This window comes from Gasterosteus aculeatus, chromosome 7, assembly GCF_964276395.1.
Source record: "Gasterosteus aculeatus chromosome 7, fGasAcu3.hap1.1, whole genome shotgun sequence".
In the NCBI taxonomy this organism is placed as follows: domain Eukaryota; kingdom Metazoa; phylum Chordata; class Actinopteri; order Perciformes; family Gasterosteidae; genus Gasterosteus; species Gasterosteus aculeatus.
Genome location: NC_135694.1, coordinates 23707175 through 23727494, shown reverse-complemented (window position 1 = coordinate 23727494; position 20320 = coordinate 23707175). Strand labels below are relative to the sequence as shown.

Here is a 20320-nt window from a genome sequence, read left to right as displayed (position 1 = left end):
GAACTAAGTAGCTGCTTCCCCTCGTATTCTCTTTGCACCCACCTCTTTCGCCCCCCCCTCAATTCCACGTCACTCCTCGTGATTTCCATCCAGCGCTCATTCCAATGCAAACCCACACCTTCCTACTCGTGCCGGGGACGCTGCTGGTCCTGCGACCACCACACACACACAAGAAACGCGCTGCTCTCCTTCTGGGAATATTCAGCTTGTTTAAACATTGAGTATTTTGAATGTTTTTCATGTGAATGACTTTTATTGAGATGCATATTTTTTTGTGTGTGCAGGCCAATCGCATCAAAGCCGTGAGTTCATAAGCATTGAGCGGCATTATGTTTAATCCACAACATTTGCATGTGAGCTGTTATGTAACATGTATACAATAAGGTTCTCAAGGCAGCTAAAACCCGAACCGTTTGATTCAAACTATGAAGGGAAGCTTTCACAGGGATCCAAATGTATTGTGACAAGTGTGATTTTCACCCAATCCCAATTATTTATCTTGCATAAAGAACACATTTGGGTCTAATTTCAATTTACTTGTTGACTTAAACAGATCTCTATAAATCAACACGCAAAAAGAGAGGTGAGGGCCTGATTGAGTGCTGTTGTCTTATTGTCATAACCTTGTTTATTTTTACTATATTAGTTGGCGTCCAGATGTGTTCACTAAGGATAGGGACATAACAATGGATGTTTGCAGAGTAATTTCACATGATAAAGCATAATTCTGTCTTGAGTGCAGGACTGCATAATATTAATTTTAATATACTCTTTGCACCTGGAGCAGAACTAGGCTTGAATATGCAGAGATGGAGAATTGGGCATTTTGCATTAAGGCTAAGTGCCTTTGCAGGTACATTTATTGTGGATCAGCTTTATCAGCTGCAGTCCCACATCTTTATATCAAGAAGTTAGGGATTTATTATTGACACCTTTGACTCCAAATGTTGTTTGAGTCTATCATAAAAACGATGATGATGAAAACAGATGGAATGATGAGTTATAGAGTGTCTCTGGACACAATAGTTCCAAAAATGAAATGGCTCTTAATTGCAACACCAAAGAGACGTTTGAAAGCCCTCCCACACGGACTGTTGACGGGTGCTACTGCACACAGATGCTGCATCTATTCTGACACGAATCGCTGCATCTTTGTGCTACAAAACAAAGCCTGTCACTTTGACACATCGTGCTTATTTAGCTCAAATAATATGCACACGTGCAACACATGGCACGTGGGCCTACACTAAATTGTTCACGGCACTCGCCTGGTGAGCAGCAGGTAGAGCATGGGCAATGGTGTGACATGTGGTGTTTTGACAGTAAGTGTAGTGAATTGTCCCCGTGTTTATCCTGCCAGCTGGAGGCATCCCGGTGGTTACTCTGTAACCGCTCTGTGGGATTCGTTGGCAGGATGCAGGGAGTTGTACCGAAACAGGATTGTGCATGAAACAGAGGGGGGTGGGTCAGCCGGCTCCATCAGGAACATGGATGGACACCCAAAAAACAGGAAAGTATTAGGATTTGGGTCGATGATGTTGTAAGAGGATTGAGGCAAAGAAGGCAGCACAGCAGTCAAGAGGCAGAGGCTGATTGTATGTGTTCAAACATTTGACTAAAACATGATAAAAAGAAAACAGATAACCAAGTTTAGCTCCAGCGTGTTCGCCAAACTAAATTAAACTTACCAACTTGGGGAGGTCTGCGGGCGCACCCACACTGCTCCCCTCCCAACCTGCCCCCCCCCCCGCCTTCATTCACCCAGCCCTTGATGAGGTCCAGGTGTGTCTCCTGGCACACCTGGACCTCAATTCCCCTGATGAAGTAGGTGGAGGGCTTATGGCTGGAACGTCCACTCCCTCCACTCTTGTGCCCTTCAGCCCCTTACAGATGTCTTCAGGTTATTCTTTTTTAAACTGGTTTAGTGAACGATGATGAAGATTGATTGGGAGTGTGAGATCGTGGGTTATTTAAAGTATCACTTCCAAATGTAGAATTTAAAGGCATCAATCATAAAACGTCGGCGTTAATGTCAGCATGTCCTCGTCACAATCTGATCTTCACTGAAGGAAATACTTCTGCTATCCCACACTTCCAAAGCCAAATTTGATAGTTATGGACAGTTCAACTGGTCTGATGTTTGCTGACATCACACACTGCAGTCGTAGAGCAGGTCATTCATAACGCGCAGCCTGGAACTTCTTATTCTAAAACCCCAAATGTTACATCCCAATCCATGAGCCAATTAATACAAAGTCGTTACACTGAAAGACTAATCAATGAAGAATAACGTTGATTACTGCTGTTTTTCCTTTGGAAACCATGTCTGAGGTACAGGACGTTATTTCAGTTCAGGTTTAAGGCGAGAAACTTCACACTTCTTTATAAAAACAAATGAAAATAGCTTCTGACAATTCCTCCGATTAACTAGTGCAGCTCCTACTCCTGCGTTTGTAAAGGCGGCCCGTGGGTGGGACGGGGGTGACTGGGTGCTCTGTGCGTGAACTACAGAGAGAGTGGTGGACGTGCTGTTGCTTACGTAATACAAATCGTAGGAGGTGTTTTTGAAAAAGTTGGTGGCAGAAGAAATGTCATGCTCGGCTCCTACATGCCCTTTTTGCTGAAACAAAGAAATAATAATGCCCCAAATATAAACGAAACATTTTGTACCACTGTCATTTTCCATCAATTGAAAAGGAACACTGGATAAAAGAGCACTGACTGGGGCACATGGCTGGATTACCTTTCTCACAATCATCTTCTGAGAAGTGTTAGTCAGATAACTTTTTATTTATTTAGAGGGCTATAACACAAAGTGGTAGGGTTAAGGATTGTGCTTCAGGTCGTACTTTAGTGTGGGTAGTCTGCTTTCTCTGTAGGAATTATATTGTTCTCTTTGTTCTGCTGTTGCTCCGCCACCTCCTCCTCCTTTAGCAAACACTCCCCCTCCATCTTCTTCTCTCTCTTTCCTCTTTTAGAATCAGCCTTTGCCTTCCTGCTGGTCCGCCTCCCTCTATGCAATTAGAACATTTAGAAACAACATTTTTATTAATGTGCTTTAAACATGGGAACAATGGTATTACAAGATAGTATTACATCTCAGAATCAATATTTATTACATCTAAGCTCATTTGTCAAGCATACTTTACAGTGCACTAACTGCAAAATGAAGTCGGATTGATTTAAGAATAATATTTACTTACAGTATATCATGTAGTGACCCTTTTAAGAACAGTTTAAGAGCCATACATGTCTATAACTTGATAATCTGCATGAAATAATAAAAGTTAGTCTTTTTTCTTCATAGGATTGGCATCCTACTTAACGGATTTCAGTACTTTACTGTTTTTAATTTAGTTATTTTAGTTCTGAATTAATACTACACAAGTTATGTAATTATGTGTAATTTTGTTTAGGACTAATTCTTGTTATCTACCAAATGGGCTACATTTTAATATTTTCTTTCTTTTAACTGTAAGACAAAAATACATCAAATGGTAGTTTCAGAAATTATATTGTACAGGGAAAAAAGTAAAATAAAATAACGGTTGTTATCAGATTAGCAAACCAAATATTCACACTCAGTTCACAATATTGAATCCATCACTTGTGTTGTTTCACTGACCTCCTCGGTTTGCTCTCTACTGTCCCCTGTGGCTGGACGGAGTACTGTCTTCTTTGGGCTTCGGAGGAGAGCTGCGTCAGAGGACAATTCATGAGTAATAACAGGTAAACCCCAGACAGAAATATTTGTTTTAAGCATAAGCAGATGCATGTATGCTTTTGTGTTTCGACAGGCAAGAGCTCTCGAGTGCCTTCACAAGATTTATGGCAAAGAATCTGTGGAACCAGCTTCCAGTTAAAGTCACGGGTAGACACTCCCACCAGTTAAGAGAAGGCTTAAAACTTCCCCCTTTGGTTTCCCCTTTGGTTTCTTCCTAACTGTTCTTCCCATTATGGTTTCTTGGGGGGGGTGGTACTTCCTTTGGTTTCCGGGACAGAGGACGTCACGGATTGTTCAGATTGTAAAGGCCTGTGAGGCAAATTTGTGATATTGAGGAAGTTTCCCTGGAGCTGCGTTAGTTTCAACCCTGCAGCCACCAGTTTGTTTTGCAGCATAAGACAGTTCTTGATTCACTTTTCGGGGTTGAGCAGACACACCTATTATATAAGAGGTGAGAGCAGCACTAAACACAAAGGCTACGGAGCACAACAGCCTGCAGCGAATTATCCTCTGATACAATTTAACCACGACAGCAATCCTCTCTAATTAGAGAAGACTAAAGAGAACGCTTACCTTAGCTATTTCAGAAAGATATGCCCGCCTCTCGTCATTGGTTTTATGAAAGGCCTGATATTGGAAAGAAACAGAGGGCCTTATTGTCACATTCCTCCATTCATGGACAAACCAGTTCCAACTGTCAGTTATAATCTGTCTGCTCGGACTGCAGCGCTTTTACTGCGCCTGCTGCCTGTGTGTAATATTTCAGGAGGTCTTCAGTCTAATGAGCAACAGATTAGAGCATGGATTACTGGCCGCATAGGCTGCGTGTTAAACTTTTATTCAACTAATATCGTTCTAACAATGAACAAAGAACAGAGACCCCAAACCATGAGCATGCCGGCCTTGTCGTAGCAGCGCAGGACAAAGGTTAGTGTTCAATTTTGCATCAATGGTTGTTAACGAATGCAAAACATTTCAGCCAAATCTTTTTCAATCCCTTTGCTAATGATGCTAATTTGCTAGTGAAATGTACAATACCTGAGGAATAAATAAAGCTGCTTGTCTGAGAAATGATCAAACCGGACCAGCGGACTTTATGACCCTCAACAATACTGGACAGCAAAGATTGGGCCGTGGCCCCGCTGAGATCCAAACCTTTCCTTCCTGTTCAATTCTGCCACGACAGTCCATCAGCTGACTCTGGAGGTCGGACTTCTCTTCCGTCAGGAGCTTCAGACGATGTCTCAGGGTTTCCTGAGGCAAAGAGTTTTCCATCAATCAGCAACATTCATAACACAGAAGCACGAATGGTGTTTCGCTGCTGTTGTCTAATTACAAATCATTCCAATGAAATGGTGCCATCTACTAAACAATAAGACATGAGCACAAATTAATTAGGCATTATTCAATAAGCCAATAAACTCATAACACAGAGAGCTGAGACATGTTAAGGCTAGAAGAGAGTATATAGTATTGAAATAATAATGAAATTTTACAGCCAGGGGTGGAAGATTTAAAATATCGCCTAATCCTTGTCTGTTTCCGTTCGCTTGCATGCTCAAGATTAGAAGACTCCAGTCCATCATATGCATATAAAATGTCCATTGTCAACCTTTCAGGTGTGGAAACTAGCATAAGGACACTCGGATGATGCCGGAGAATCGACGAAAGGTTCAAGCTTCCTTCAGAGACACCGTGACGTGCCCCTACAACGGTTGCTCTTAACAGACAACCGCTGTCTTCACAATTACTAACTGCACTGATTACAAATAATCCACCTTCTTTCAACATGCTCAGTCTAGTTTACCGTGAAGCTCGCAAATTTGTCTACAGATCTTCAGTACACGGTTTACCAGCCACGCCTTGGATATATAAATATATATATATAAAATAGTGAGCAGCCGTTAGTTCTGCCTTAAGGCCCACAGATCCATTTTTAGATCGTGTTGTGTAACCAGTGAGTGCTGTGCATTTATTTGTGGTAGAGCATTGTTACTAGTGTGCATTACTGTTTGTATGTTATGATTGCCGGGCTGTGATCAAACTGCACTTTATTCAGGCTGCGTCAACGGGAAGATGGAGAGCAGCTGGCGCTACACCCTCGACCATCCTCCTCCTCCTCCTCTGGCTCTCTCTGCTGGCACGTGCTTCGTCTCAAACACTTGTGCCGCTCCCTGTGTGTCATTTGTTTGTTAACCCGCCTCCTACCACCATATTGAACCCAAAAGGACAAGCGATGGGGATTCCAACAAGAATATACTGTGAGAAACAGCCTTCAAACTAAAAATGTTAACATTTGTTCTCCAAAACGACATTAAAAAAGTGAATTAATTTAATTACACTTTATATTCACGTTGTGTAAAACAAAAATAGACAGAGTACATTAGTATCTGTGTCTGCTGGATCCGTGGTTATTGGGTTCAACATGACTGAACACTCTCTAGATAGTGATACTTTAAATCAGCACCCGCATGGCCAACATTTCAATAATCTATTATGATGTATTTATAAATACTGCGAAGGCTGTAATGGGCTGCTTTTGACCCCAGGGGTCCTACTACTTACGTATTTAACACTATCATTTTAAAAAGCCCTAATTAGAACATTAGGAACAAATTGATTGCCAAAGTCGTGGGAATTTAGAACAATAGAATAAAGTACCTGTGAGATATGACAAAAAACAGAATACCTCTGAGGGTTTGCACATGGAAAAATAACTCTTGATAATTCCAATACCACAAAACACATGTGCAGGAAACTCAATAGAAAATGTGCACTCACTACTGGCATGTCATCATAGGTTCTGATGGAGGCCAATCGATCTGTGAAAAGCAAGTGTGCGTGAGCATTATTTGTACGTTCTTTAAAACTCACACTTGCTCAAGAGGGGTGAACATATCACAGTGAACATTGTTGTTTTAATACGCTATAGTTGAAAGATTAGAGACAGACTACACACCAGTTCATGCCAACATCAGCCGTGTGAAGATCTTGAGCTCACCCCAAAGTTTTTTTTAAATAATTATTGCAACGACACTGCTTTTGGTGTTGAGACACTGTCCTCTGAGGTTCTCAACAACTTGATTCGATGTGTCTACATTCATGTAATTATCTAACCCATCTGACCTTTCAGCATAAATATCTTCAAATGCCGGCACAGGCCTGTGTGAGCTCACCCACGGGGTTCCCTCGCAGTTCCTCCAGTCTCTCACGAATGATTGACATCTGTCTTTCCAACTGTCCGTTTAGTTCAATCTGTGTCTCATACCTTGTCTTCCACTCATTTCCTGCATTAGAATAAGCAAGGAAACCCATCATTGTCCCATTTGAGACCAGGCTCGACCGAGTGGATTGTTTCAAAACAGCTTGCAACTGTGGGTGAAGGTGATATTTAGATATTTAGGAAAAAAGAAAAACCTTCCCCGTCGACACTGTGCAGTCTCTCTTGCAGTTCAACCATCGTACTGCGCAGATCTGTCACGGACTCCTCGAGCGCATCTCTGTATTTAAGAAGGTGGTTTTTGGAGTGGAAAATAACGTTTCACTTGGAAAAGTGACATATTCACTTTAAACGCACTTACTTCGTGTCCCTCTCTTGCTCAAGTTCTGCTTGCAGGCGTGACAAATCGAATCGGCCGTTGCCGCTGTTTTCAGCCATGTTGGAATAGCGACGGAATGTTTGCGCCTCGCAGTTTCCATGGAAACCAATGTTTCCGGTTTGTCGGACACGATGGCGCAGATTCAACCGAAAAGACCTTTTCGGTTGAATGTGATGAGACGAATATATACGGGAACAAATAACTGGACTTCGCTACAAGATTTTTATTTTACTTTTTTTTCTTCAAGCAAATAGTTTTAAGACTATTTCGTTAGGCATCAGATGCACTTCCTCTACTTCTTCTTCAACAGTTAACATAACGGTATACACATATTATATTTTTATTAACTTCAAAAACAACTGCATGTCTGTGAGATAATATCGGTTTGTTCATCTGTAACATCCAGGAGAGATTCATCATGGTTACAATGGTTCAAATGTGTAGTTTATGTTAATGTACACACGTGCTTTGCGTTAACGTTATTGCACGTTCATTCGGATCATTAAAATGGTTAATATATAAGTTCACTCTTAACCGCTTCACATCAATTATTTTTTATCATATAGACTGTAAAACAATGTACACATGACGTCACTACAATTTCAATAAAAAAAAAATGCCTTCAATATCACTTCACTATGCATAAATAACAAAATTACTTGGGAAATACATTTTTACTTATGGTTTTTTACACTTTTACAAAACTAATAACATCCAATCAAGAAACGAGTGGCCTGTTTGTTATGCAAATGATGAGTTGATCCATCAATCCGACAGAACTCGTCAAGCAAAGCTATGACCTTCCTTAGTGAATCTTTTTTTTAAATGTATTTTTAATTCTCTGTCTGCTTTTTCACCTTTTCTTTTCCCTTCGTCTCCTCTTGATGTTCTCGTTTCAGTGGCTCCTTTGCCTGTGTTTGTGCGGGCTGTTCCCGCGGCTTGGCCACGGCCTTGGCCGTCTGCTTCCCTGTCGTCTTCATAAAGGCTTTGATGCCCAGATTGTCAAAGTTGTATGCGGCCACAGCAACATTGATCACTGACTTCAGACCAGTGTCTGTAGCTGTGCCTGCATCGTTACCGTACCTTCACCACAAACAACACGGCGCAGTTAGGGAGGAGCGGGTTGGTGTGCATCGAAATAAGTGAGGCCCTGCACAGAATTAAAACGCTGGGAGAATGTGGAGGTTGGCGCGGCTTTCATTAGCGTCAACACGGTAGCCGAGAAAAAGAGTCACATTTTAGTTTGTAGTAGTTTTATTAGTAACAAACCAGAAAGAGGGGCCAGAGAAAGTACAGCAAGGGCGGCACCACCAAACACAAGCTGACATTTAGCTGCAGTTAGCAAACCCAGAAAGACACAAACAGAACAAGAACTTTAAACTACATCAAGTCAGAAAAGAGCCCAAAACACAGTTTATTGGTCTAGACATGAATGAGTAAAATGACGTTTCCATTCTGTGTTAGCTCTTGCGTTGGATTGGGAATATGTCTCTCAGGGTTAGTTTGTGAGTTAATGAAAGTGTACAGTTCGTGAAAGAGTTGATCAGTCTTTGACTTTATTCCCCGTGCAGTCATATGTTGCTGGACATTTTTAATACATTTTCTAAGCCCTTAAATCTGAAAAGAAATAGGTGTGAAAGCAGATCAGTTTCCCAACGTACCAAGTAGAAAGCACAACAGGTATCTGGTTTCTGAGCCAGTGTTCCACTGTTTAAAGACACCAAATAGATTCAGAACACAGCGGAAAGCAATCTGCAATAGCTCATTGATTAGAACATTTCAAGGAACGTGACTGCAAATATCAGAACTTACTTGTGAGTCACCGTCGTGACAGTCTCTGCTGTGACACTTTTGCCAACAAGCTTTGCACCCGTCTCCAGACTGGACCAAACAGTAGAAAGACCTGGTTTAGGTGGAAAAATAAAAAATGCTTGAGAACGCTAGAAAGATTTGGATCACTCATATCTAAGAAAACATTTTCAATACACAAATATATATGATAGTTGAACTTCATGTTTGAGCCTGAAATCTCCTTCACGTCGTTACACACCATGTACACTGCTGATGGCCACAAACTTGGCTCCATCCCAGCTGGAAGGCCCGCCATCTTTACTCGTCTTCATAGACTCTGGGACCAGCTTCGAGCCCTGTTTCTTCACATGAGGAGCCATCTTTTCAGCCACGAGTCCTGCCACAGTACTCACTCCATTAACTGTAAATGTGTACAAACATAGAGTGGCAAGCGGGGAAAGTTTAAAAAAAATAACAATTAAGAAAGCTTTTCTCTAGGAGCGTGGAATGTTAAAAATACATTTGTATTTTCACTGTCAGCGTGGCAAACAGTCCCTCTTGAATCGGTTCGCGCTCTTACCTAAGAACTGGCTGACTCGGACGGCCCCCCCCGTGGCCTGTCTAGCCGCTTCCAGACTTTTGGTGACATGGGGGCTGACCTCTGAAGGAGTTTCCTCAGGCGTGATGTGCTCCCGCAACTTGGCTGCTCCTTTATTAATGGCCCTACCAGTGGCCTCTGCTCCTTTAGCGAACCCGACACTCAACCGCGTAGCTCCTACAGACATGAATATGTTCTTAGGGTGGTAGTTATTTACAGAGTTATATGTAAATTAGCAATACCAGTGATTGTGTTGTTAAATATCTACTGGATGGTGACAATGAGGTGGTTGGACACAAAGTTAACTGAAGCACTCAATCTGGTTCAAGAGAGATTGGTGCAAAGGTAAACTCTGCCATCTAGCGGTTGTTTCACACACGGTTTCCAGCTTCACCTACAATGTGCGCACACTGATTTTTCTGTGTATTTTTTTTTTTCCTTTGATCGGGGTCACACAAACACACCTGTCAAGATTCCTTGCGCCATCTTCTCACTCCACCCAGGAAGTGGCGGTTTCTCCTTCTCCCCTGTCGGCACTGTGAGTCCTTCATGCTCTTTCATTGGACCGAGGGGGATTTTGTCACTCAGGTTCATGACATCTGACCCTTCTCCCTCTGGACCCTGCCAGGGAATCCATTAAGTCCAATTTATGCAATTTTATAATGAAAGGACGTACAGTGAGATCATTTTTAAATGTGCATACACCCAAACGGGTGGCGTTCATTCCTGTGAGTCGTGACTCAGCTGACAATGTTTTCACCGGTCCGGTTCCTCTTGACGTCTCAGCAGAGGACAGTGACACTATGGATTCTACAAGGCGGTGCTGTCGTTTTAAAAAGGAAATGACTCGTCGTGAACAATGTCAACACCGTCCCCATTCCGTTCCAACACCATGACGCATCACATTGTTGACTCCACACACACACACACACACACACACACACACACACACACACGCTCAATACTGAGTAAAGCCTGACCTGGACCCTAAGGTTAGCCAGCTGCGAGAGAAGAGCCTGAAACGTCTCCCCATGTACAGCAGGCAGTTCTGAGGACAGCACTATGCCCACGTAGGACCCTGGCGTCTCTGACAAGGTGTCCCGGAACATGAAGATGCCGGAGTTAGCCAACAGCACTGGAGTGCCTGCTTCCAGCAGGAAGAGACAGTCACACACCTTGAAAACAGAAAAGACACAAAAATAAGAGGAAAGCCCCAAGACCCCTGGGACCAGAACGTCTGCGGAATAGTGATGAATGTGTGTGAATGGGATTTATCCTCATCATTACAATCTCCCATTGCTTCACTTCACATTCATTATTTTGAACAACAACCTCAGATAGAACTAGACAGAAAATGAGGACATGGTGGCGTCTGTTCTTATTTGTTTCCTTAGTTCATAATATGTCAAATGAAAAGCACATGTTCAATGCTATTTTCTAAATTCACCTAATAAATAAAAGGGGCTTTTTTGGGGGGGCATAAACAAATATTGTCTTGTCACAGCAAGTAGACCATCCGTTAACAGATAAGAAACACTACGTTAGCCCATCAGGTCTTATGCCAGTCGTCCGCACAGACGTACTACAGATACAGCGTTGTGCAGCTGGCACGCCGCCTGACACGATGACCCCTGTGAGGGCTCATGGCACTGGCCAGCAGCACAACAGGAGCGCAGAGTCATCTGTTAGTGGCACCATTGTCTTCCTGGGAGACAAAGCATGGCCAGAATACAGGAGAGCAGCCGACCAGGCCGCTCTGGAGGTAAACATAAGGGGGGCAGGCGGGGCGGGGGGGGTTTAAGGCAACGACAACATTGCTACTAGAGCTGAAAAATTTGATCTATTACTCTAATGAGTCAGAATTATTTTGACTATAATATTTTCTTTTTTTCACATCATAGTAAAGTGAATTTTTGACTTACTTTTTTTAACACTTTTTGTTTTGGACTGTTAAGATTTTATTACAGTGCAGTGATGAGTTTCAGAGTGACCCAACAACTAAATGACAAATGAAGAAAGCAATCATAAGTCAAATGCTATGCTGACATGCTTACCCCCACATGCACGCAGATACTTTAGACGTATTTATCACATCATACAGAAAACTCACCTGTAGAAATGTTGAGGCTTTCCCAGCGGTGGAACCCTTGTGCTCACTGTCAAGTTGAACGATGCGAAGGTAACCTGGATGAGACAGGGAGCTGACCTGCCCGCTCGGCGCCACGAAAAACATCTGCACCCCAGAGGGGACGTGCAGCAGCTCGTTTCCATCTCCTCCACCTCCTGCTGCAGCTGCCTGCTTCCCTGGCCTGAGCCCACCTTCAGCAGGAGCGTAAGACAGACTGCGGTGGCCGACAGTTGGCTGTGGCGTGTACGCCGGAGGCTGATCCCCCGGGTGGGTCGCGGCGGGGAGGGTTTGCAGCCGGGCACAGGAAGGAAGACTGGGCTGGAGCGTTAGGGCTGTGTCCTGGGTGGCGGCAGCCACCGTCGGGTACAGGTGATTGAGGGAGCTCTGTGGAGGCTGGCGGCATGGCGTCAGGTCCGGGTACAGGTTGGGAGGTAGATTCATCAGCAGGCGCCCCCGCTGGCATCCTTTTGTCAGCTGAGAGGCCTCTGGGTCAGAGAGGTGGGTGTTGACAGTCCTCAGAGTGTCCCTCATCCTCTGCTGAAGACCCCTGGCTGTGTCCCAGACCGCTCCCAGGTGCCTCTCTCCCCCGGTGGGGACTTCCATTGCTTGGGTAAGGTGCTGTTGACCTTTCCTGTAAAACATCAGGGCCTCTTCTCTTTTGCCGGCCTCCTCGGCCGCCAGGCCTCGGCTCAGAGAATGAAACGCCAACTCGTACTGGTCCTTGATGAGCAGCAGCTCAGCAGGCTCAGTCATGCTGACAAGGAGACGGGATACAGAAGCTACAACGGAGGCAAAGAGACACACAAGTTGGAACTGCAATATCAAGATTGTTATAGTGATGCTATATAATTAGATATACCCTTTTCACTATAGTTTGTTCTTTAGGCTTAACGATTCGGAAGATTGAGATTTCAGTTAAGTGGATTGGAGACAGTTGGAATTAAAAAACAGCCTAAGCAAAGAATCGAAGCAGCAACGAGACAGCGGCTCAACTTGAATATATGGCCAACACTTAAGCGGAACGTGGAATGTGAGAAAGAAATGTGGAGATGACGCGTTGTGAATTAGCCCGAACAAACACATCAGGTTTAACCTGAACAACAGGCATTCTTAAAAAGTCCTCATAGTAGATTCACATTTAAGAGTGTACACATGAACCCTTCATCTCATTATCAAATGCATAATCGCGTGCTACCTTTTCAGGCGGCATGCCTGATAGACAATAAATAATAATCTTAAATCGGGTTTACCTTAATTTGAAGTTCAGTTTTGGGAAATAAAATCACAAAAGAACAAAAAAAAGTGGTTTCAAAGTGTCTCGTTGTTACTTCACCGAAGGTCGTCGGTACTATAATAGGCAGGAGAAGGCTGGCATGTATCAATGAGTGTGCACTTCACGGTCTGAGTTCATTCAGCGCACCTCCCAGCTGTTTTATACAAGCGTCAAAACCAGCCAGAGCGACAAAAATGGCTTCCGGCGAACCTTTTCAGAATAAAAGCCATGGGCGGCGAGTTGAATTATAACGCTTGACACAACAATAATAACGTAGCTGGATGATTAATAAAACATAATAAAATAACATATGGTTATTTGTTAAACTAACTTTGCATTTTAGGAAGACAAGATATACAAAAAAATAATAATTGCTATAAATTCCATGACAATATATTTTAAATCACTAAAAGATTAGGAGGATGCTGCAGTTTAAGGACATTCTTAACAGAATATATATATTACTGCTGACTTACCAGCTTTAAAAACCTTTTGCATGAACAACTGCAAGTAGTGAAATGATTTAGCCACAAAGTAGGTTTTATTACAACAGATTTATTGTATGTGTACAAACAAGGAATGAATGATGAAAAACAAGGTAATTAAGTGTCCACTGTACAGTGGTTTATATGGGATTGGCTGCAAAAATATCTGTGCACGTTTTGTTCATATTCCAATATTGTTGGGTCAGAAGCATCAAAGGAGCCTGGGGTATCTTTTCATAGTAAGTCCAGAACAGCAGGTGCAGTGATCAATGAAACACAACAATACCTGTCAATAGAGAGATAAAATACATGTGTTCAGATATAGAAAATACACATGAAAGATAGGTTAAACTATGCCTTACTTGGAACTTTTATATTTTTCCCGGATGGCCTGTTGTGGGCGACTCGCTGCACTGATGTAAAGCTTGTGAAGGTCCGTCATGCAAGGAACAATTTCAGTCGTGGTATAGCCGGTAAAGGCAATTAAGGAATCAGGCTAGAATATATAAGAAATAATGTAAAAAGTCAAGTTTTGGCCAATTGCCTAAACAATCCTCACCTCAAGCCATTGTTCTGGACAGACTTACCCAGAGAGATTTGTTTAGAGTGTAAGTGGCTAAGTAGTACGCGGCAGCTGCCACCAGAGATGGGGTGTACTGTATGAATGGATTGATTTCCAGCAGGCTTAACTCCGCCAAATACTAGAAGCGGTAAAAAACACACATCACCGATTCAAAATATGATCTAGGGACATGGGGAAATTCAAAAAGGCAGTGGGCACAACACTCTGATCTAACTGGCATTTGAGTTATTGACTCTGCTCACGAGGGCAAGGTTCTCCGTGTTGGCACAGACGGAGCGGATGGACATGAAGAGGCGTAGGAACTGGTTTGTGGTGGCCGCTGTCATCTTGAAAGCCAGCACATTCAGGAAAACGTGCTCCATCTGGACCAGTTGATTCTTAGTGTAGGTGTTGTCTGTGGTGTACACAAACTCGTTCAACTCTGGAGGGGAGATCTCCTCATATTTTCTACGAGGTGACAGATCAGGCGGCATCAGCTTGCAAATTTGTCACTCCAACTCCAACTAGGGGGATTTTTGTCACGACTCACAAATTGGTTTGAACAATCCAGTGCCTGCTGGATTGTACCGGACACCTGTGAAAGCTTTTGGGAAAAGACAAACACGTGCTTACGCGGCAATCAGCAACGCAGCTATGCCAATGAGCTGCAGCTTGCTCCGTTTGACGTATGCCGTGGAGGAGAGGAAGCGGTCCAAGTAGTTGACAGCCAGGTGCAGGGTTTCAGAACGAAGCCTGTATTCCTGGACGACTTCCACCAGCCAGTCCACCAGGACGGCGCGCATGCCGTTGGTGATCTCTGGGTGTTTTAGTAAGTAGCCTGCCCACGGCCTAGTCCTCATCTGGCACCAGGGACAAAACAAGCTGTTATCATGGGGAATTTGTAACAAATTGAGGAGCAAAACAACATGACTATGATGCGTTTAAATCCTGCCCGCGATTCAGCCCTTATAGTACAGATGAATCCGCACTTCACTCTCCCTCAAGTGCAGGTGAATGTCCTCTGCATACTCTGAAACGCGAAACACCTCCTCTGACATGAGAGATTTATTTGGTTCCGACTGCATAGAAGCATCCTGGCATGAACCTACAAGAATGAACAGCATCGGTAAGGAATAATAAATTCTCGGCAGGTGTCTTTGTATTTGCCAAACTCACTTGAACTCAGTTCCAGCAGAAGTCTCGAATGTTCATGTTGTAATCCAGCAGATTTGCAGTCTAGGTAAAAGCTGTCCGAGACCACTTCTTGACCAGAGGCCTCGAGGACAACCTCACAAGCCTCCTCAACGTACACGTCAAAGTTGGAAGTGGGCGGGCTGCCGAGGGAGACGAGCTGAGAGCTGTCTGAGATTGAGCTGTGTTTGGAAAAGTGGCTCCCCTGTGGAGAAAGACCTTTAAGTTGAAATATGCCATTTCTTTAAGGGGAAATTGAATTAACAAAATACAATGTTCTCCGTTGGGGCTTTTTCTCTCACCTGGCTGAGCGATCGACCACGCTGCTCATTTTCTGACAACACACCGAGGACCCTCCGCTGTTTGGGTCGCTGCGCGTGCGGTGCATCTACTTTGCCTGAAGCTGGAATGTTTTCTTTGCTAGTGTAACTGCTGCAATGAGTATTTGTGCCGAAGTTCATCTTTAAACAAGGAGTAGAGGAACGGTTGGGTAGGTCACAACGGCAAAGGACAAAACAGAAACATGAACCAAAACTGAGAAGTGAGCTATTTCATGTACAGTTGTACTAGTGTGGTTCCCAACATGGCATTGAGGGACTGTTAGGGGTTGCTAGATAATTAAAATGAGAGTAAACACAATAAATTAACCGCACAGTAAAATATGAGTTTAAGTGACAATAGTGGATTGACTACTCTTCTATCCTCTAACAACTGCTCAGATGAAACAATCTGTAGAGAAAATATTACCAATACGAGTATTGTAGTGAGCAAGATGTTGCTTTTTGATGTCAATTGATCATACTTGACAGACTCTACCTCGACTAATCAGACTCTACCTCGACTAAAGACTAACAAATTGTAGCACTTAAATTGTACTTGTAACGTCACTCATCTATAGCAAATTGTAAATTGGCTTATTTGAGGAAATTGCACTTTCTTGTTTCTTGTTCTCCTGAGTTTGTACCCTATGGTTGAATGCACTTATTGTACGTCGCTTTGGATAAAAGCGTCCGCTAAATGACATGTAATGTAATGTAATACTGTTCGTATACGGCATTTGATTATATACGAATTAACAATTATTTTGTGGTTGCAATTACTGTAGTGGATAATGTCCCGTGTGAGAAATCTAAACCTATTTCGTGATTAAGCATTTATTACTAACTAAAATATAGAAAAATCCCAAAGAATACAGAATTCTCCAAACACAAGCCGTAAGTACAGACAGAAGTCCAATGATTTAATTCAGCTGAAAAATGGACAGATTTTTTATATATTTTTACCATCAAATGTGAGAAATTGGTGAACAATATTCCTTACACATTTCTCAGATGTAATATATGCAAGATAGAAGAAACTGATCAAAACGGCTGTGCGCATTTAAATAAACGTTGCAGAATAATAACTAGGAACCCATCGCAACATCTAAGTGATTCTATGGCATTGCACTCATGTGGAGGGCGGGGCTTTCTGTCCCCCGCCCCGCCCCCCCAGGTGGCTCCTGTCACTCAGCACGGGGAGAACCAGCGAGCTCGCAAACCATCAACCGCAACCACACAAACTTCCCGATTTACAAACAGAATAAAACGCGGTTTGCCAATCCGACCCCCCCCCCCCCGCGTGGGAGTCTCCCTCACTGAGGACTTCCGCTCGGTTGGCAGGAATCGATCAAAGTCGACCGTCTTGTTCTCGCCTGCGAAACTCACCATGATCGCGACCAACGTAGATCAACAGTTTAACGTTGGGTCGATGCGCTGACGGTGACTTTTCTTTTGGTCGCTTCTCTGAAGGAAAACAGCGACCTCTCGCGGTATTCAAGAGTCAAAGCAGGTTCCCTGAATGTCGGTTATTGTTAGTCCAGCAGGGGTGTCCCTTTGGGTGTCCTTTGGGTGTCTTTGTGAACGGATCAGCTGTTTTTCCTCTGAACGGTTATCGGTCCGGTCACGTGACCGAGCAGCTGACCGTCGGCGTCGTGCGTCACAAATCGCTCACAGGATTCATTCATCATGTTTGAGTGTTCGTTTAAATCTTTAAGTAAAGTTACAGGGACGTATTTTGATGGAGAAAATATGGACCTCAACAGTGAGGAAGGTCAATATACATAATTCATTGTTCTCTGAATGATTCAACAAAAGGCCAATAGTGTGAATGAAAAATGTAAATAAAACATTCCAACGTGCAGCAATGAAATACGTGGTATATTTGTATGGAAATTATATTTTAACTGAATAACTTTTGTTTTGATGAATAAATCAGTTATTTGTTTTCTTTTTACTTCCGATCTGACCTGGTTGTATAGGAACGGCTCTAGAGACAACATGTTATCGACTAATCCCTGGACAGGAATGCCAGAGTCACACGTACCTGAATGGGTATAAAGCCACCGACAGCTCCCTGTGGCCTGCTGCATTATGAACACGTGGAGACGGGTGGTAGGTCAATAACGTCTCAATAGTTCCTGTCAGTCCCGGAGGTAGAGGAAAGTCACAGTAGAATCTACGGGTTGAATTGAGCAGATTTGTCCACTTCTCCCCAAATGATTTGGAAAAAGTGGCCAGTGAAAGTGATATCAACACCTGACATTTCTTCGGGTTCGCAACAAAATGTTTCAAAACATCTCACATCTCGAGGACTATTGTTAATTTGCCATTATTCATGCAATTTATCATAGATTTCACTGAAATTTGTTCATGTTTAAAAACTCTTGAGCATGATACATCTGCCAGTATTTTAACAGATGACAGACCGGGGAAAAATAATTCACCCAGTTCAATTAAAAACTACATTAGAAGCCAATTACAATAATTATTGGAAAACAAGTCCATACAGAAAGCTTTGTGTCTGAGTGGAGAGTAACCTGCAACTTCCACATCATCCATCGGATGGCAGGTTTTCTCTTCTGTAATTATGGTCTGCTGTTTTGCTTTTGCAGTGAACTGAGCACATTTTTTGACGTAGCAAATAACAAATAACAATTTTAGATTTTGTGAGGCTATGTAGCCACGTAGGGTCCAATCACAACGCAAAAAACCACCAAGAAGTCAAGTCAACAGGGATTCGGATCATATGACACTGTTCTAAATCTTATTCGACAAATTAAAAACTTGGGCCGGTTCTCAGTCCCAGCCAGAACTATGGAGCCTGAACTATAGTCAAGTGTGGAGGCAGGGAAGGACCGAGGAGCATTAACCACCAGGCTTTCACGCCGCAGCTGAGCAGCTCCAGTGGAGCAAAGGGGGGATTAAGGATTCCAATTTGCAATCTTTTGGTCACAAGGCTGCTCCTTGAATCTTCAGCTAACCTTCGCTTTCCTTACGGCTGTATTTCATGCAAGTCTCCCTACGTTTTTGTCCACTATGTTTTAGTGTGTGTATTTCATTGCACAATTTTCTATGCTCCTCATTTGATTATAAAAGTGTCTTTCACTTCTAATCACATGTAAGAATTTTTTTAAAATCTTTTTCACTTGCTTGATAAATCAGTGGGATTTAATTTGTATCTTTATCCTGATTAGATCCATCCTGGTCAAACACTACACTGATCTCAGAGGCACATTACACCCAAAGAGTTAAAACCCTCCCACATCACAAAAGCTAATAAAACAGTTTATATGTTTCAGCTATTACGTCAAAGGTAGATTTTATTACAACTAAACAAAATATAATTCATGATAATTGTAATTCTATCAACAGTGTAATAACAAAAGCAACAAAAGCATAATGCATTCACGTGTGAAAAAATGCTAAAAGTTGAAAAGATTATCATCTCAGTAAATCTGAGAAAGGGTTTTCTCTCTGTTGCACCGATATGGCTTTCTTCTCAGATAAAACACGCTGCACCTGAGATGCCGGCTGGCTACGATGTGACTCCGGAGACAATCAGACAATCAGGCTCAGTCTGCACAGGCTCCTCAGAGCTGGAATAAACCAAACAGGTGGGACGCGACTGCTTCCAAGAAATCAATCCCTCATTGATCCAGAAAAAACAGGCCAAGCATTTTATTCCTCAAGTGAATGTGTTACGCTTTCTTTTCTATTTATGTCAAAATAGACGCAGTGTTATATAAACCACAATGACTGATATTTTAAAGAAGAAAAATCTCAAAAATCATCCAAACCAGATCTTTCAATCAATAACAGCTGGATAATTTTAGGGAATAATTATAAACAACATATTTATTTTTAACAAGATTATAACGCCATCGGCACAATAAAATCTCAAAGTTTAGGACAATGAAGCTGTTGGTGAATGATGGTGTTTCCAGCACATATTTGTTAGGGTTGTTCAGGTGGAGTCTAAATTTGTTGAAGTTGAAAAATGCGTCGACCCCATGTGGCCCCCGGGGGCCCAGACGAGGTACAGCGAGCCATTTTCCCCCTGACAGATAAGATGCATTGGAGCCTTGTTGTAACGCAGAACCGATGAAATATCCTCACCTATTTGATCCAGTGGAGATGAAAGATGAGGCGGCCCGCTGTGGCTACTTTCTCCTCTCAAAAAAATAAATCTATAACTTAGATTTCACGCTGTGCTAAAAACAGGGACGGAGCCACCACACACACACACACACGCACACACGCATTCACCCTGACACGCACACGCACACAAACATGGCACGTGCTCGGGGGACACAGAGTCTCTCTGCCTTCCTCCGTGTTCATCCCTCTTCCTCATTTCCGTTGAGTCCCTGAGCAGATGCAGATTGCTGATGACAGATACGGAGCATTGGGCTGCTGCCATTTCATTAACGGGACGTCTGGCAGGGGACGGGCTCGGGGCCAGATGGGTCCAAAACGTCGCGCCGTCCAGGAAGATCGTCCCAGCCGGGGACGATCGCGGCTCATCTCTCATCCAGCGGTGTTAGAACTGAGGAGATCGTCTCTCGCCCTGAGGACAGAAGAATAACTTTCCAAAGACGTGAAAACTGGTTTTCTTACCTGCAGAACCCAATATGCAGAGGTTCATGCAT

The 20320-nt window shown here is 43.0% G+C and overlaps 3 protein-coding genes across 4 annotated transcripts; all 3 read right to left on the bottom strand.

The window, feature by feature from the left end:
• Positions 1 to 2771: 2771 nt before the first annotated feature.
• On the bottom strand, positions 2772 to 7501 carry ccdc169 (coiled-coil domain containing 169). The gene is given in 9 exon segments (XM_040182893.2): positions 2772 to 2962; positions 2965 to 3013; positions 3626 to 3696; positions 4298 to 4351; positions 4880 to 4978; positions 6506 to 6546; positions 6901 to 7011; positions 7142 to 7224; positions 7306 to 7501. Coding segments are annotated over 9 exon segments (723 nt in total). The 5' UTR covers positions 7383 to 7501; the 3' UTR covers positions 2772 to 2824.
• Positions 7502 to 7531: 30 nt separating this feature from the next.
• sparta (spartin a) lies at positions 7532 to 13258 on the bottom strand. Of its 2 annotated transcripts, none has more exons than XM_040182891.2 (8): positions 13091 to 13247; positions 11823 to 12619; positions 10693 to 10887; positions 10177 to 10333; positions 9695 to 9889; positions 9374 to 9535; positions 9136 to 9226; positions 7532 to 8406 (listed from the first exon to the last, which is right to left on the bottom strand). In XM_040182891.2, exons 2-8 carry the CDS (start codon positions 12591 to 12593, stop codon positions 8157 to 8159), a joined length of 1821 nt encoding a protein of 606 aa, XP_040038825.2. In that variant the 5' UTR covers positions 12594 to 12619; positions 13091 to 13247; the 3' UTR covers positions 7532 to 8156. The 2 variants fall into 2 exon arrangements, with proteins under 2 accessions (XP_040038825.2, XP_040038826.2); XM_040182892.2 differs by lacking the exon at positions 7532 to 8406 and adding an exon at positions 8560 to 8940 and having other exon boundaries at positions 13091 to 13258.
• Positions 13259 to 13652: 394 nt separating this feature from the next.
• On the bottom strand, positions 13653 to 17327 carry ccna1 (cyclin A1). The gene is made up of 9 exons (XM_040179683.2): positions 17058 to 17327; positions 15654 to 15812; positions 15337 to 15556; positions 15150 to 15265; positions 14794 to 15020; positions 14424 to 14628; positions 14186 to 14299; positions 13961 to 14094; positions 13653 to 13884 (listed from the first exon to the last, which is right to left on the bottom strand). Exons 1-9 carry the CDS (start codon positions 17058 to 17060, stop codon positions 13833 to 13835), a joined length of 1230 nt encoding a protein of 409 aa, XP_040035617.2. The 5' UTR covers positions 17061 to 17327; the 3' UTR covers positions 13653 to 13832.
• Positions 17328 to 20320: the final 2993 nt, after the last annotated feature.